The sequence below is a fragment of the Drosophila busckii genome, unplaced genomic scaffold (assembly GCF_011750605.1).
Source record: "Drosophila busckii strain San Diego stock center, stock number 13000-0081.31 unplaced genomic scaffold, ASM1175060v1 chrUn_07, whole genome shotgun sequence".
NCBI lineage: Eukaryota > Metazoa > Arthropoda > Insecta > Diptera > Drosophilidae > Drosophila > Drosophila busckii.
In genome coordinates this window covers 1,655,593-1,668,042 of record NW_022872723.1, presented here as the reverse complement: position 1 = coordinate 1,668,042, position 12,450 = coordinate 1,655,593, and the positions used below count along the sequence as shown (strand labels likewise).

Here is a 12,450-nt window from a genome sequence, read left to right as displayed (position 1 = left end):
AGCAAGCCACTCGTGACAATTCAGTTGTCATGAAATACAACCCTGTGTGCGTGTTGTCTCCAACCATTTTGTTTTAGAGAAAAAAGATTCTATAAAGTAACAGACGCAACCAAAATTCACATTGCTGTTTAATTAGAATAACGTTTAGCTACTTTCTCCACTGACTAAATTCCCAGAGTACAACGCAATGGCACAAAACATCAGCCCCGAACAGAGTGGTGGTGCTGGTGGCAGTAGCAAACACAACGATGACTTGCTGCCTGTTAAAGACAATCATGCTGTGAGCAAAAGGTAAGGCGCCAAATTTCAGATATAAATGCTTACTTTACAATTTGATGTATACGAGCTCGTGTTCATTTACATGCACTAATAAAATATAAATATCTTTGAATTTGAAGACTGCATAAAGAACTCATGAATCTAATGATGGCGAACGAGAAGGGAATTTCTGCATTTCCCGATGGTGAAAACATCTTTAAATGGGTCGGAACCATTGCTGGCCCAATCAACACGGTATATGCAAGCCAGACATATCGTCTGTCGCTCGACTTTCCTAACTCGTATCCTTATGCGGCGCCTGTGGTGAAATTCCTGACGCCATGCTTTCATCCCAACGTTGATCTCCAGGGCGCTATTTGTCTGGATATACTCAAGGACAAGTGGTCAGCGCTGTACGATGTACGCACCATATTGTTGTCAATACAGTCACTGTTGGGCGAGCCAAATAATGAAAGTCCACTGAACGCGCAGGCCGCAATGATGTGGAATGATCAAAAGGAGTACAAAAAATACCTCGACGCATTTTATGAGAAGCACAAGGACACCTAAAAACAATAAATGTATTGAAAAAGAAGCAACTGGCGGCGGCCATTTACACTCATCCTATGCTCATATTGCGGCGTATTTATTTACAGTTTGATGGTGCCGCAAAGCAGCCGCACCTACAACAACACTCCAATCATCTCCCACATCAAGATTAGATTATGCTTTTTTGGCACATGTGCATTTCCCTTAAATCTAATTGATAGGCGCTTTTTGATTTTTTTTAAATTATTTTTCAACAAATCAATTATATATTATTTAATGATATATGTATGTAATTTTCAAAACGTCTGTTTCAATAAGGTTAAGCATGATTTTTAGTTCAATTGAATTGTTTTTATAAAAGTTTTTTAAATATGTATGTAAGCGGGCCACTGACACTGATTTGTACTGATTAAACAAACAAAAAAATAATTGTGCAGCACTGGCCCAATCCTCATCCCATGTAAATGTTAGCTAATTTTATAGAAGCCTCTCCCAACTAATCATTATCTACATTACTTACATATATGTGTTTACATTCGATGCATCCGCGTTTCAACTACATAAATATATTACAAATTTTTAGTAATTCCACGCAGTGTATCTTATAAATTAAATATTTATTGATATTCGGCTTTTGTTTATGTAATGTAATATAAGAGCAGGAGAACAAATACAGCAGCTTTTCGATTCAACGTTACTGGCCCACATGCTTCTTCATGTGTGCAGATAATAAGGCTCGGTATTTGAAAATACGTCCACAACTCTTACAGCGCCACAGCTGACTATCGCTATGCAGCCTCAACAAATGATCCTGCAGATTTTGATTCGTATAAAATCGTCGTGGACAGGCCGTACACGCGAATCGATTCTCACTCTGAATACTGTGCACCCACTGGTGTCGTGTAAGGTGAGCTCTTCGCCCAAATGTCTTGCCACACTTCTCGCAAATATGCTTTGATATCTTAGACTCTTCTTCTTTGATGTGCTTTCGTCTTTTATGGTAGTTTAGGCTGCGCAGTGCACTATAGACTTTCTTGCAGTTGGGGTACGAACATGAGAATATAGAACTTTCGCTTTGGATCTGATGTACTTGTCGCAGGTGAGTATCTAGCAGATCACCACGACTGTAGTTCTTGTCACAGTGTACGCATTTGTACGGCTCCTCGCCAACATGATTTTTCATGTGTGCCTCAAGCAATGAACTTTTGTAGAACCCACGACTGCAGATATTACATTTTAGTTTATCGCGGTGGCCAGGAAGACGTTTAAAAAAACGGAGACGAGAGCGTGAAGAAATTGTCAACTTTTCCTGCCCAAGCGATTCTCTGGCTGCATCATCTTCAATTATATATACCTCCTCCTGTATATTCAAAAGAGATATATAATTAATACGCTATTGACAAAATATAACAAGTGGGCGCATTAAAGCTGGGTTCCAACTTTTTTATAAACTTTGACTAGGGAATCGCAACAAACACACGCACTCACCAGCACAACGCATAAAGGTAACGCGTTATTTATTCTGTGGAGGGGGGGAAGAAAATAAACAGTATGGGAGCATCTACGTACCAAATGTGCCGACTCTATCTCCTATAGAATCTGAGTTCTCGCTGCTTAATCAAACGGATCTGCTATATCGACTCATTTTGTTTTGCTGGTCAAGAATATACATATGTATATACTTTATGAGGTCTGCCATCATCTCCCTGTTACATATGTACGTTTGCACAACTTGTAATACCCTTTCCATTTTTTATAAAAATGTCAGTGTTTAAAAAAAGCAAGAACGCATTAAAGTTGGACACATGTATATATAAACATACATTTGTTTGTTTGTCATGTCATTCATGCTATAGATACATGGAATTTACTGAGAGAGACTGCTATCATTTTATTACAAATAAATGTTCTCTCCCACATATCAAATTATCCATGCATATATGTACATATGTATAAGTACATATATACATATATACTTTCAAATAAAAATTCATAAACGTATTGTTAGACTCAAAGGTATGTACAAACATACATACTTCCGTATACGAAAAGTGTTGGCGATGCTAATCAACAACTTTTGATTAGATTATGACCGCTCTACCCATATCACAAGGAAAAAACTATTTGGAATTTACATGAATGGTTTGTACGACCATACAAATGAATTCTTAAATATTCCACTCACAATATCTTCAATTGGCATCGGCTCTTTGGGAACAACAGCCTCGTGGACTTTCTCTACTTCTTCAATCAGTCCTCTTATTGTTGTAGATTCATTCTCTGCGCCCCCAATGTCTTTCGAGTTCACCTCTGACAACAGTTTTTCTAAATTTCTCAAGGATTCTTTACACATTCGTTGGAAATCGTGAATTTTTTGAACCATTTTATAGCAACATTCACAAATACAACTGAGCACAGCATCGAGGTTAATTCCATCATCCAGCGGTCCTTTAAGAGCTTCAATATAATTGTTAGCTCCGGTGCAATCAAAGAACTTTGTTGCCAAATCCTTCTCACTATATAAGTCGTATGCGGTATCCTGGGTGCTCATCAGCACCAAACAGGCCCGACAAAGCGACATTTCATTGACAATCAAAATGAAGGACTGAAGGTATAGAATTTATGTAGCAACCATGCACTTTGCGCTCTCTCTTCGTTCTGATATTTATATCGAATATCAACGGTATATATACGGTAAGTTCCCCGGCTTTATGTACTAAATTGAAATTAATTACGACAACAACAAATACTCTAAGAACACTCGCACGCGGACCCGCACATTTACAACCCCATGCATTGTCTTTCATTTACTGCGCTGGATAATAAAAGCATGTTGACTAGATACTTGTGGCATATGAAAAACTGTTATGCCCAACAGGGTGCTTTAGAGCTTTTGCTCGCACAGGGAGACGTCGTCATCGTTTAAAATTCGCGCCAAATTCGTGAAATGAAAAAGATTTTAATTGCATTTTAACTATTATTATTTATATTAACTGTATTAATTCGGATAAAGAAGTATCTGTGTATTTATTTGCAAGTTATAATAATAAAATCCATTGACATCCATTGGCTTAATTATGATTCAAATGCATAGATTCATTGACAAAAGTGTAAATATGGTTAGGTATAAAATTATTTTAAGGACTGTCAGTCAGTTCTCGAGTCAAGTGTGACAGATGTGGCTACCGACGAAATACTCTCCATAGAAACATTCAGCTTCTGCTTAAAGGCGTCAAATACATTAATGTGGAATATCTGCTGAGTTCCCGCCCGTTGGTCAATGGTCAAAGAGTAAGCGTTCGTGTCACCACTGGAGCACAGCAATGTAGGCATATAGTGTGGCAAATACAGGCGTTTCATCTTAGGGGGTTCGGTATTATCTGAACTAGTGCCGCAGTTGAGCTGTTTGCTATAGGATCGATGCAGACGAATCACCTGCACATAATGATAATGCGACACATAGAGGAATGGTTCGCGGTAAATGAACCCAGTGGGGGCATAAACCCAATTCAAGTCATAAGGGCGCGAGCGGCAGCCAAATTCATCTACAAATACACCGCATTCGGCGAAGCAGAGTAGAATCTCCTGGCGAGAAATTCGAACTGCAACAAAGGGCTGACAGTTACTTGTATGCTGCAGGGATTTATCAGACAGGTCAACAAACTCTTCAGCTGCATAGTTGTCCATATCTATTTCATAAAACTTGTCCGAGCTAACAATGGCAGAGTGGCGAGTGTAAAATATTGATGTCACAGGAGTGGCTGTGTCAAGTGCACGAACTGGTTTGAATTTGTGTAGCTTTAGGTCATACTTTAGTATTACGATACGGGTAGATGTTGCCGCAATCGCCACTGAGTCAAGTGCATTATCCGATTCGTTTGATATTTGAACAAGCTTCCATTTCTCGGTAGCCGTCCGATTGGCAAACGGTAGTTCAATTACGGAAGTCTCCAGCGTGGGCTTTTGGCATTCAATCGAGCTCTGACAACGAGACTCTAGTTGCCGATAATCGCACTGGTAAAGTTTCTCTCCAGTAGCGCCCACCATTATAGCCTTGGACAAGCTCTTCGACACCGACACATGGCTCACTGACTCAATGCCAGCAATGTGCAACAACCGCTGCGCACTTACATTGTATGCAAATAGACCGTTGCTGCATCCCAAAAGAAGAACCTTCTGCTCCAGTATCTCGTAAGCGCAATTGATTTCAATGGGCTCTTGATCAGCATTGCTGTAAATATTAGTGCCCATGTAGTTGGACGAGCATTTGGCATCACTCTGCATTGTGTCGAGACTGCTACGACTAGAGTCCAAATCTAGTCGTAGGTCAGGCCTTGACGAATTATCATCGTCGTCTGGTGCGGGTGCCGTCGGCTTGTTGCCACACTCGTTACTTACGTTGGCCCGACATTTTCGGTGGACTACTTGCTTACATTCCTTACAACGCCAATTCGAAGAGCCGGCCATAATAGGTAGCTCGCAAGATAGACAACACTCAGTGTTAAGTTTTGTTTCCTGCAAAATCAGCTCAAAGCGATGATGAGCTGTTACTTCCATTGACTGCTTTAGTGTGGATTTAGCATTAACTTTTACATCACTCTGACTATTGGATCGCTTTAAGCTCGCTGGCTTTTTAACTGGAGAGCACGATATGGCGGCAATACTGATAGGTCGTGCCTTGTTTACTTCATCCAAATCATCTTTTACTCTACCGGTCGACTTATGCGGCGATCGCAATGTAGCAATTCCTACAGCAATTCATACTGATTACTAAATATACATACGTATGTATATAAATAAAGTACACACTTACCATTTAATTGATCGAGTTGCTCTTGTAGCGACTTGGAATATTTCTGCTCTCGACGCAGCTCTTCTTTCAGAGCACGATACAAAATCGAGGACTCCACATCATTGGGCGAGATGTTTTCCTTGTTAGTGGTGCTAGAGCCAAAAATTTTGTCTGCAAGGGTTTTCTTTCGCTTTGACAAGTCTTCTACTTTTAACTACAAATAGGTCCACGTGTAATTAAACAATCAAATTTATTATACTTTTAGTTGAATATGTGTTACCTGCAAATAGTCGATGAGCTTTTTGTGCTGAGCCAACGTTGCCATGGCCTTTATGTCACGCTGAACATAGAACTGCTCCTTCTCTGTTAGAACGTTCTGCAGTTCATCGATCTCGGCGTGTAGCTCCAATCTAGACGCTTTAATGTTCTCCAACTCGGCCTGCAGATTACACACTGCTTCCTTTCGGTGAAACAGTTCACTAAGAATGCGAGCATTCTCCTCCTTTAGGCTGTGCAGTTCCTTCTCATTATCAGAGTTTTGAACTTGGTAATTAGCGTTTTGAGCATCCAGCTGCTCCACACGCTCCTGGGCACCAGAAAGTGCGTTGGTCTGCTCGACCAGTTGGCTATGTTGTGCCACTAGCTTCTGCTGCAATTGTTTTAGGTTTTCCTTTTGATCCTCCAGTTCAGCGGACAGCACTTGTGATAGCTGCTCCGCCTTGCGCTTGCTCGACTCCAATATGCTAATTTCCTTACGTGACTCGGTCAGCTGGTTATTACGCTCTTGCAGCTTAGCATGACAGGCGTCCAGCTGTAATTGCTGGGCTTTATTTCGCTCCTGCTCCTTCTCCAGCATCGCCTCCACTTCAGTTAATTGGTTATCGGTTATACTGCACGCATACTTCAATCGTTGGAAATTATCAGTTAGTTGTTTTAGCTCTACCTGCAATGCATGATTGCCCTCTCCAGCTGAAGTATTCTGATCCCGCTCCTCTTGAAGTTCCCGTTGCAAACGCTTTTGCTCTATTTCAAAACCCTTACAGCGCTCCTGGGATTGTCGCAGCATCTGGCGCAGCTCTGTAGCCTGCTGCTCAAGCTTGTGCACATTAGCTAATTGTTCAATAACTTCGGACTTGCACTTCATACGTTCCTGCTCGGCCTTTTCCCACATACGATGCTCCTTCAACACATCTCGCTTACTTGCAGCCAATTCCTGCTTTATATCGGCAATGCGAGCATCTCGCTGAAGAGTCTCCCCGTGCGCGGCTTTTAAGGCTCGCTCCGTCTCCTCGCGTTCATGTTGTGTCTTCTTGGCACGCTCATCTGTCAATTCCATGCGCCTGGCCAACAATTTTTTTTCAGCGAGAGCTTCCTCTAGCTGCTTTTCTACTTTCCACAGCGACAGATTGGCCGCACGTGCAGCTTGCCGCTCCACAATCATCTGTTCCCGTACAGTGGCCAGCTTTTCTTCCAGCTTTTCATTCTGTCGCTCAAGCATATCACCAACGGCGCTTTTGTCCAACCCTAGGGACGATTTGGACTTTTTCGATGCAGAATTGTGCACATGGATGCGCTCTATTGTGTGCTCATGCTTAGTAACCAATTCCTGGAGCTGATCAGCTCGAGCCTTCTGCGCATTTTCTCCTTCCTTGGCCTCCAAAAGCTCCGCTCGCAACTGATCTTCTATAGCGCGGAGCTCAGTAAGCGATCCAGGGGCTGTCTCATATGGTGACGTTTGGGTGGCAAGGGATGACTCTGCTATATTACAGCGGCACTCAGCGAGCTAATTGATGCATGTATAAACAATGTCAAGTATTAAAGAAAGTATGTTTAAATCGGACATTAACATTACCTGCAGCTCACGCTCTAAGCGCTGGCACTCAGCCTGTGCCTCCTGAGACTCCTTTTTAAGCAGATTGAGCTGACACTCCAAGGCTGTTTTTGTGGAACGCAGCTCATTGTTGGCAGTTATTTCAATGTTCAGACGCTTTAATATGTCTTCAATACTGCGCTCTGTGGCGTGCTTGGCCTCCTGAGTTGACTTCCCTGAACTAATAGAGTCGACTAATTCCGTTCGTACGTCTTGCAGTTCCAATGTCATGCGCCGCTGTCTGTCCTGAGATTCCCGTAGCTTTTTCCGAAGATCCAACAGTTTCTGCTCGTACGAATCAGTGAGCTGACTCCTCTGCTGCTCACGCTCTGTCTCAATTTTTAGATTTTGATCCTTAAGCTGCTTCATCATTTCCTTGTAATTATCAAGTTTGTCGACTAGATGCTTACATTCATCGTTCCTTGCATTTAATTCCAATTCGCGCGTCTCCAACTTTTGTACTACAGCTGTTAGTTCTTGTTTCTTTTCAGCCAGTTGCTTTTCATATCGCTGCTCGGAAGCGATTTTCGCTTCCTCGTACTTTTGTCGATTTAGGCGTAACAAGTCTGTAATTGTGGCTTCTTTTTTTGACCACATTTCTTCGTCAATTTTGGCGGAGCTCTGTAATGTTTTTATTTGTGTTTTACAGTTAGACAACTCCATTGTTTTCTCCTTTATAATTTGCTGTAACTTTTTAATTTCAGATTTAGCCTCAATCATCACCTGCGACTTGCTATCAGTCTGTTTAAGGGTTTGCTGAGCCCGCAGTAAATTCTGTCTTAACATCATAATTTCAGTCTCTCGCGATTTCAGTTTTTGCTGTAGATCCTTGAGCTTGTCCTGAAGCTTACCTGTCCGCGTTAAGTCAGTCTCATCTAATGCATTAAATTGATTCTCCATGTGTACAAAGCCATAACCAATGAATGGGAGATCTTTGCCACTAAAATCATTTGACTTCATATTTGTAGTCAGGGACTTTTTGGCATTCTGTTCTCGTCGTGCCTTGTGTCGGATTCCATCTTCAAAATTTGATATGTCATCGTCTGACTTAATAGTGGGTATAATTGGAGGTACTTGTGAACGAAGTCTGTTCCAGTGAATCGTTTCAAAGAAAGCATGTTTTATTAATTGTTCATAGGTCAGACGCTTTGTTGGATTTGTGACTAGCGATCCTATAAGACTCTTTAAATTGGCGGATATTTTCAAATCGCTGGGATAATTAATTAATTCCTTTATGCGGCTATCTTCGCAGTGTGAAAGTATCTTCGAGTACGTCTCATGTACATTATCTTCATGAAATGGAGTCATCTCACAAATCATCTCATATCCAATGATTCCCATAGACCAATAATCACAGCTAACCTGTTTAGGGGCAAATTGGAAAATAAAAATTACATTACAAAAAAAAAAGCAATACTCACGTCATGCATAGATTTAGACAGCTTATATGTTGATATTGTTTGCAATAATTCCGGTGCAATGTAGTCTGGTGTGCCGACAGGTGACAGACTTAATACATGACCATCGCGATCCAAAGCAGCCGCGTTACCAAAGTCTGCGAGCTTTATGTGACCAAAGCGGTCAATTAGAATGTTCTCTGGCTTAATGTCACGATGGACATATCCCACATCATGCAACGCGTGTAGAGCTAATGTAAGCTCCGCTAAGTAAAATCGAGCCAATTCTTCATCAAAAGGTCCATGTCGAGACATTAAACTGAGAAGATCACCACCAGGAAGATATTCCATGATTAAATATAAATTATCGTTATCCTGCCAAAAACATTAAATATACACATATTTATTTAAACACATAGTTATTTTAATTATACAAACCTGGAAAGCATATTGCAAGTAAGTCAGCCATTCAGAATTGCGGCGGGACATTATGTCCCGCTCTACTTGCGAAGTGGTCACCATAGATTTTTTGATCTTCTTCATGGCGTAGACGTCGGAAGTCTCGCGTTCAACCACCAAGGTAACATTGCCAAAGTAGCCTTTTCCAATAAGGGCCTTGATTTCAAAATCATTGGCATTAACACGCAGCGATCGCGTCTCTTCAACAATAGGACGATCTGTGAAGGAAAATTATTAAGCACGTTAATTATTATAGATGATTTAACAAATCACCAGCTGCTTACATTTGTTCACAAATTCAGCTATATTCCTATCCCGCTTCTTTAGCGTATCCTTGTCGCATTCATTATAAAGCAAGCAAAATGCATCTAGCAATCCCTCTCGGCAAATTCGCTTTTGTGCTACGCCAGCATTCTTCCCGAGTATTAGGTTATTTAATCGCGTTGTGCGAACACTAATTGGCTTACGCTGGGACGGCATCTTGTATTTAATCCAAATATTTAATTCACCAAACACAAGCGACGCCAGTTAAATTTAGAGTTGCATCGAATCGAGGCATCGATGTTATATTAAAATATCGATATTCAGATTTTGCGATACGATATATATATTTTTCAATGCTAATATCGAACTGTATATCTGCTTTAAATTACGTTATCGTTTTTAAATTACGTTATCGGCTGCACAAAGACAAAGATTTAAAGCTATTAAAAGAAAGCTGCAATTTCAACGGGAGAAAAATTATATTTTAACTGTTTGCCACAAAAAATATAGTAGAGCAAAAACAATTTAATTATATCTAAGACATATAAACAATACATATTTGTAATATCTGTTTTTATGTATCGTTTTTTTTTTATCAGGATATATCAATATCGTCAATTTCAATATCGCAATTATATATAAATATTTTCGATTGAATTACTCATCATCCCTGATAGTTCACTACAATATGACGATCGGTTAGAATCGTTTTTAATAGTGGGACAAACAAGTAGACTTATCGAAATATCGAGTCATCGTTATTTTAACAGATCTACAGCGAGTGAACAAAGAGAGAAAATGTTGTGAGTGATTAAGCTTGTCCCCGAAAAGAAATCACGATTTTCTCAAAAAAATGAATATTATTTTTGGATAGTCCAAATCCTCAATCAATCTTTTCTGAAGTTTGCTCACACTATTTTATTTTTGTCACTCTTCTAGTTCAATTGGAGTGGAAATTTCGTACTGTAATTAGTTTTAGTTTAGTTTAGTTTTTAAAAAAGAGAACACACGGGTGATCGCTGTACACTTTCACCACAAAATCCAAAATATAAAGGCAAAAGAAAATGTGCGCACATGCAAAATGCGATCGGCAGGCATATAGCATAGAGGCTCGGAGATTAAATAATTCGTCTTGTGTCGTCGTCTGTCTTGTTTGACTTGCCATTCTCTCTGCGCCGACGCAACAGCATGGTAGCGAAATACGTACTGCGGCAATTAGGCGAGAGAATAAAAATAAATGATATGAGGCTTTTTTTGTGTTTCTTCACATTCATTTTTCGAGCCTGGTTTTGTTTTGATTTTTCTATAGCCCAAGCAGAAAGCTTGTTAAAGGCTTTGAATTTAATATGTTTTTTGCGGTTTGCACCAAGAAGCCGCAAATCTCGGCTGTCTTGTTTGTGTGTGATATGGTATAGCACCAGGTATTAGTAACATTTGGCGATTTTAGGGGTGCGTACACTCATGCCGTTCTCTGATACCTAAATATAAAGTGCTTTGAATTTCCGCCGCAAAATCTGGGAAAGCTCTCTCAATTAAAATTGCTTTTACGAACCTTTTTAAGTATTATGAATATTCTATATAATTGTTAAACATTAAAACAAATGAAAAAACTTAACCAAAGGCGTTATTATTGCATGCAAGGTCAAAGTTAAGTCGATATAGCCAGAGAACTTAGAGATTATAAGAGCATACTATACCTGGACCAAACCGGGCTTCGCTTTTATTTATGTAATTTTTTTCTCCCCCCTCGGCAAATCGATTCACGCCTACAATATTGATTGGAAAAATCTTTTTTTTTTATATATTTTAATTTTCGCCGGAATCGTTCAGGATCTTCTGAACATGACCGGACGTTTATCTATTGGGTTGTGATATATGGTACAGGAGCCTTAACTATTTTCAAATGTACAAAATTAAGATAAATTAAGTTATTGAACGAGTAGAGAAATCTGTAGGATGTATTTTCCTTAGAAAAATCTGAAATAAATGACAAAAACGCCTGGTGATGATGATCTTGACCGATGCCTCAGATTTCTATTCAAATAAATACTTATGGTAGAATTTATTCACATTTCAATTTTTAATAAAGACAGCGGTTTGCGCTTTCTTACGCGTCGTACAAACGTCGCTGCTGACACCAGTGCTGCAAGAATCTCCTACGCAAAAGTTGATAAAAAATTATGTAATTGCCACAAAAGAATGCTAAATCAATAAATATGGTTTGACTAGTGAAGACAAAAAATAAGTAATTGAGTTAAAAGAAGTTCCGATGTCTTTCTGAACCGTTTTTAATCAGGATGCAATAAATTTTTAAAAAGTATAAAAAAGGGGAAAATGTTAATTAAAAATAAAAGTACTTTTAGTTTATGATAGACCTGCAACAGCTGAGGTCCAACTTAAAAATCCCTTCAGCTGGAAAATAAAATTAGAACAAAAAAAATATGAAAACAACAGCCTAGAAATAAATTTGGAATCAATCCTCTAGAATGTTTTTATTAATTCACTGCACCGGATTTTAAAACCACTATTCAATCGCACAGCAAAAACACTATCTACCGGCAGGTAGAAGTCAGAAATGCACAGGTCCATTTTTTGTCATATGGCCAAAATAAGAGCTTTTAGAAAGAAAAAATAATTAGACATATTAGCCTTTTTTAGAAAAAAAAAATAATGTCTTATAAATTTCATACACATGTCTTATAAATTTCATACACATGTCTTATAAATTTTGATCACATGTCTTATAAATTCTGAACGAAATTTTTAAGAGATACCTGACATATAATATATATACATAAATAAAAGAAGGCAGAACATATATACTTATAATTAGATTAAATACATAATTTTTAATATTTATT

At 39.2% G+C, this 12,450-nt stretch overlaps 3 protein-coding genes across 5 annotated transcripts; 1 reads left to right on the top strand and 2 right to left on the bottom strand.

Annotated features, from left to right (window-relative positions):
- Positions 1–46: 46 nt before the first annotated feature.
- LOC108601037 (ubiquitin-conjugating enzyme E2 C) lies at positions 47–1,089 on the top strand. The gene is made up of 2 exons (XM_017988919.1): positions 47–291; positions 399–1,089. Exons 1-2 carry the CDS (start codon positions 188–190, stop codon positions 826–828), a joined length of 534 nt encoding a protein of 177 aa, XP_017844408.1. The 5' UTR covers positions 47–187; the 3' UTR covers positions 829–1,089.
- A 77-nt stretch (positions 1,090–1,166) lies between these two features.
- On the bottom strand, positions 1,167–3,603 carry LOC108601036 (zinc finger protein 233). 3 transcript variants are annotated; one of them, XM_017988916.1, is made up of 2 exons: positions 2,993–3,603; positions 1,167–2,167 (listed from the first exon to the last, which is right to left on the bottom strand). In XM_017988916.1, exons 1-2 carry the CDS (start codon positions 3,386–3,388, stop codon positions 1,502–1,504), a joined length of 1,062 nt encoding a protein of 353 aa, XP_017844405.1. In that variant the 5' UTR covers positions 3,389–3,603; the 3' UTR covers positions 1,167–1,501. The 3 variants fall into 3 exon arrangements, with proteins under 3 accessions (XP_017844405.1, XP_017844406.1, XP_017844407.1); XM_017988917.1 differs by having other exon boundaries at positions 3,440–3,603; XM_017988918.1 differs by having other exon boundaries at positions 2,110–2,549.
- Positions 3,604–3,818: 215 nt separating this feature from the next.
- On the bottom strand, positions 3,819–9,805 carry LOC108600977 (citron Rho-interacting kinase). Its single transcript, XM_017988839.2, has 7 exons — positions 9,610–9,805; positions 9,305–9,543; positions 8,891–9,241; positions 7,452–8,831; positions 5,880–7,382; positions 5,621–5,813; positions 3,819–5,555 (listed from the first exon to the last, which is right to left on the bottom strand). The coding sequence occupies exons 1-7, from the start codon at positions 9,803–9,805 to the stop codon at positions 3,955–3,957; spliced, it is 5,463 nt and encodes a 1,820-aa protein (XP_017844328.2). The 3' UTR covers positions 3,819–3,954.
- Between the last annotated feature and the right edge of the window lie 2,645 nt (positions 9,806–12,450).

Coding starts and splice junctions, on each gene's coding strand:
- LOC108601037 (XM_017988919.1), top strand. CDS start 188: ATGGCACAAAACATCAGCCCCGAACAGAGTGGTGGTGCTGGTGGCAGT. Junction 292..398: donor AATCATGCTGTGAGCAAAAG/GTAAGGCGCCAA, acceptor TTGAATTTGAAG/ACTGCATAAAGAACTCATGA.
- LOC108601036 (XM_017988916.1), bottom strand. CDS start 3,388: ATGTCGCTTTGTCGGGCCTGTTTGGTGCTGATGAGCACCCAGGATACC. Junction 2,168..2,992: donor CGATGCCAATTGAAGATATT/GTGAGTGGAATA, acceptor TTGAATATACAG/GAGGAGGTATATATAATTGA.
- LOC108600977 (XM_017988839.2), bottom strand. CDS start 9,805: ATGCCGTCCCAGCGTAAGCCAATTAGTGTTCGCACAACGCGATTAAAT. Junction 9,544..9,609: donor AGCTGAATTTGTGAACAAAT/GTAAGCAGCTGG, acceptor TTTCCTTCACAG/ATCGTCCTATTGTTGAAGAG. Junction 7,383..7,451: donor GCTTAGAGCGTGAGCTGCAG/GTAATGTTAATG, acceptor TGCATCAATTAG/CTCGCTGAGTGCCGCTGTAA.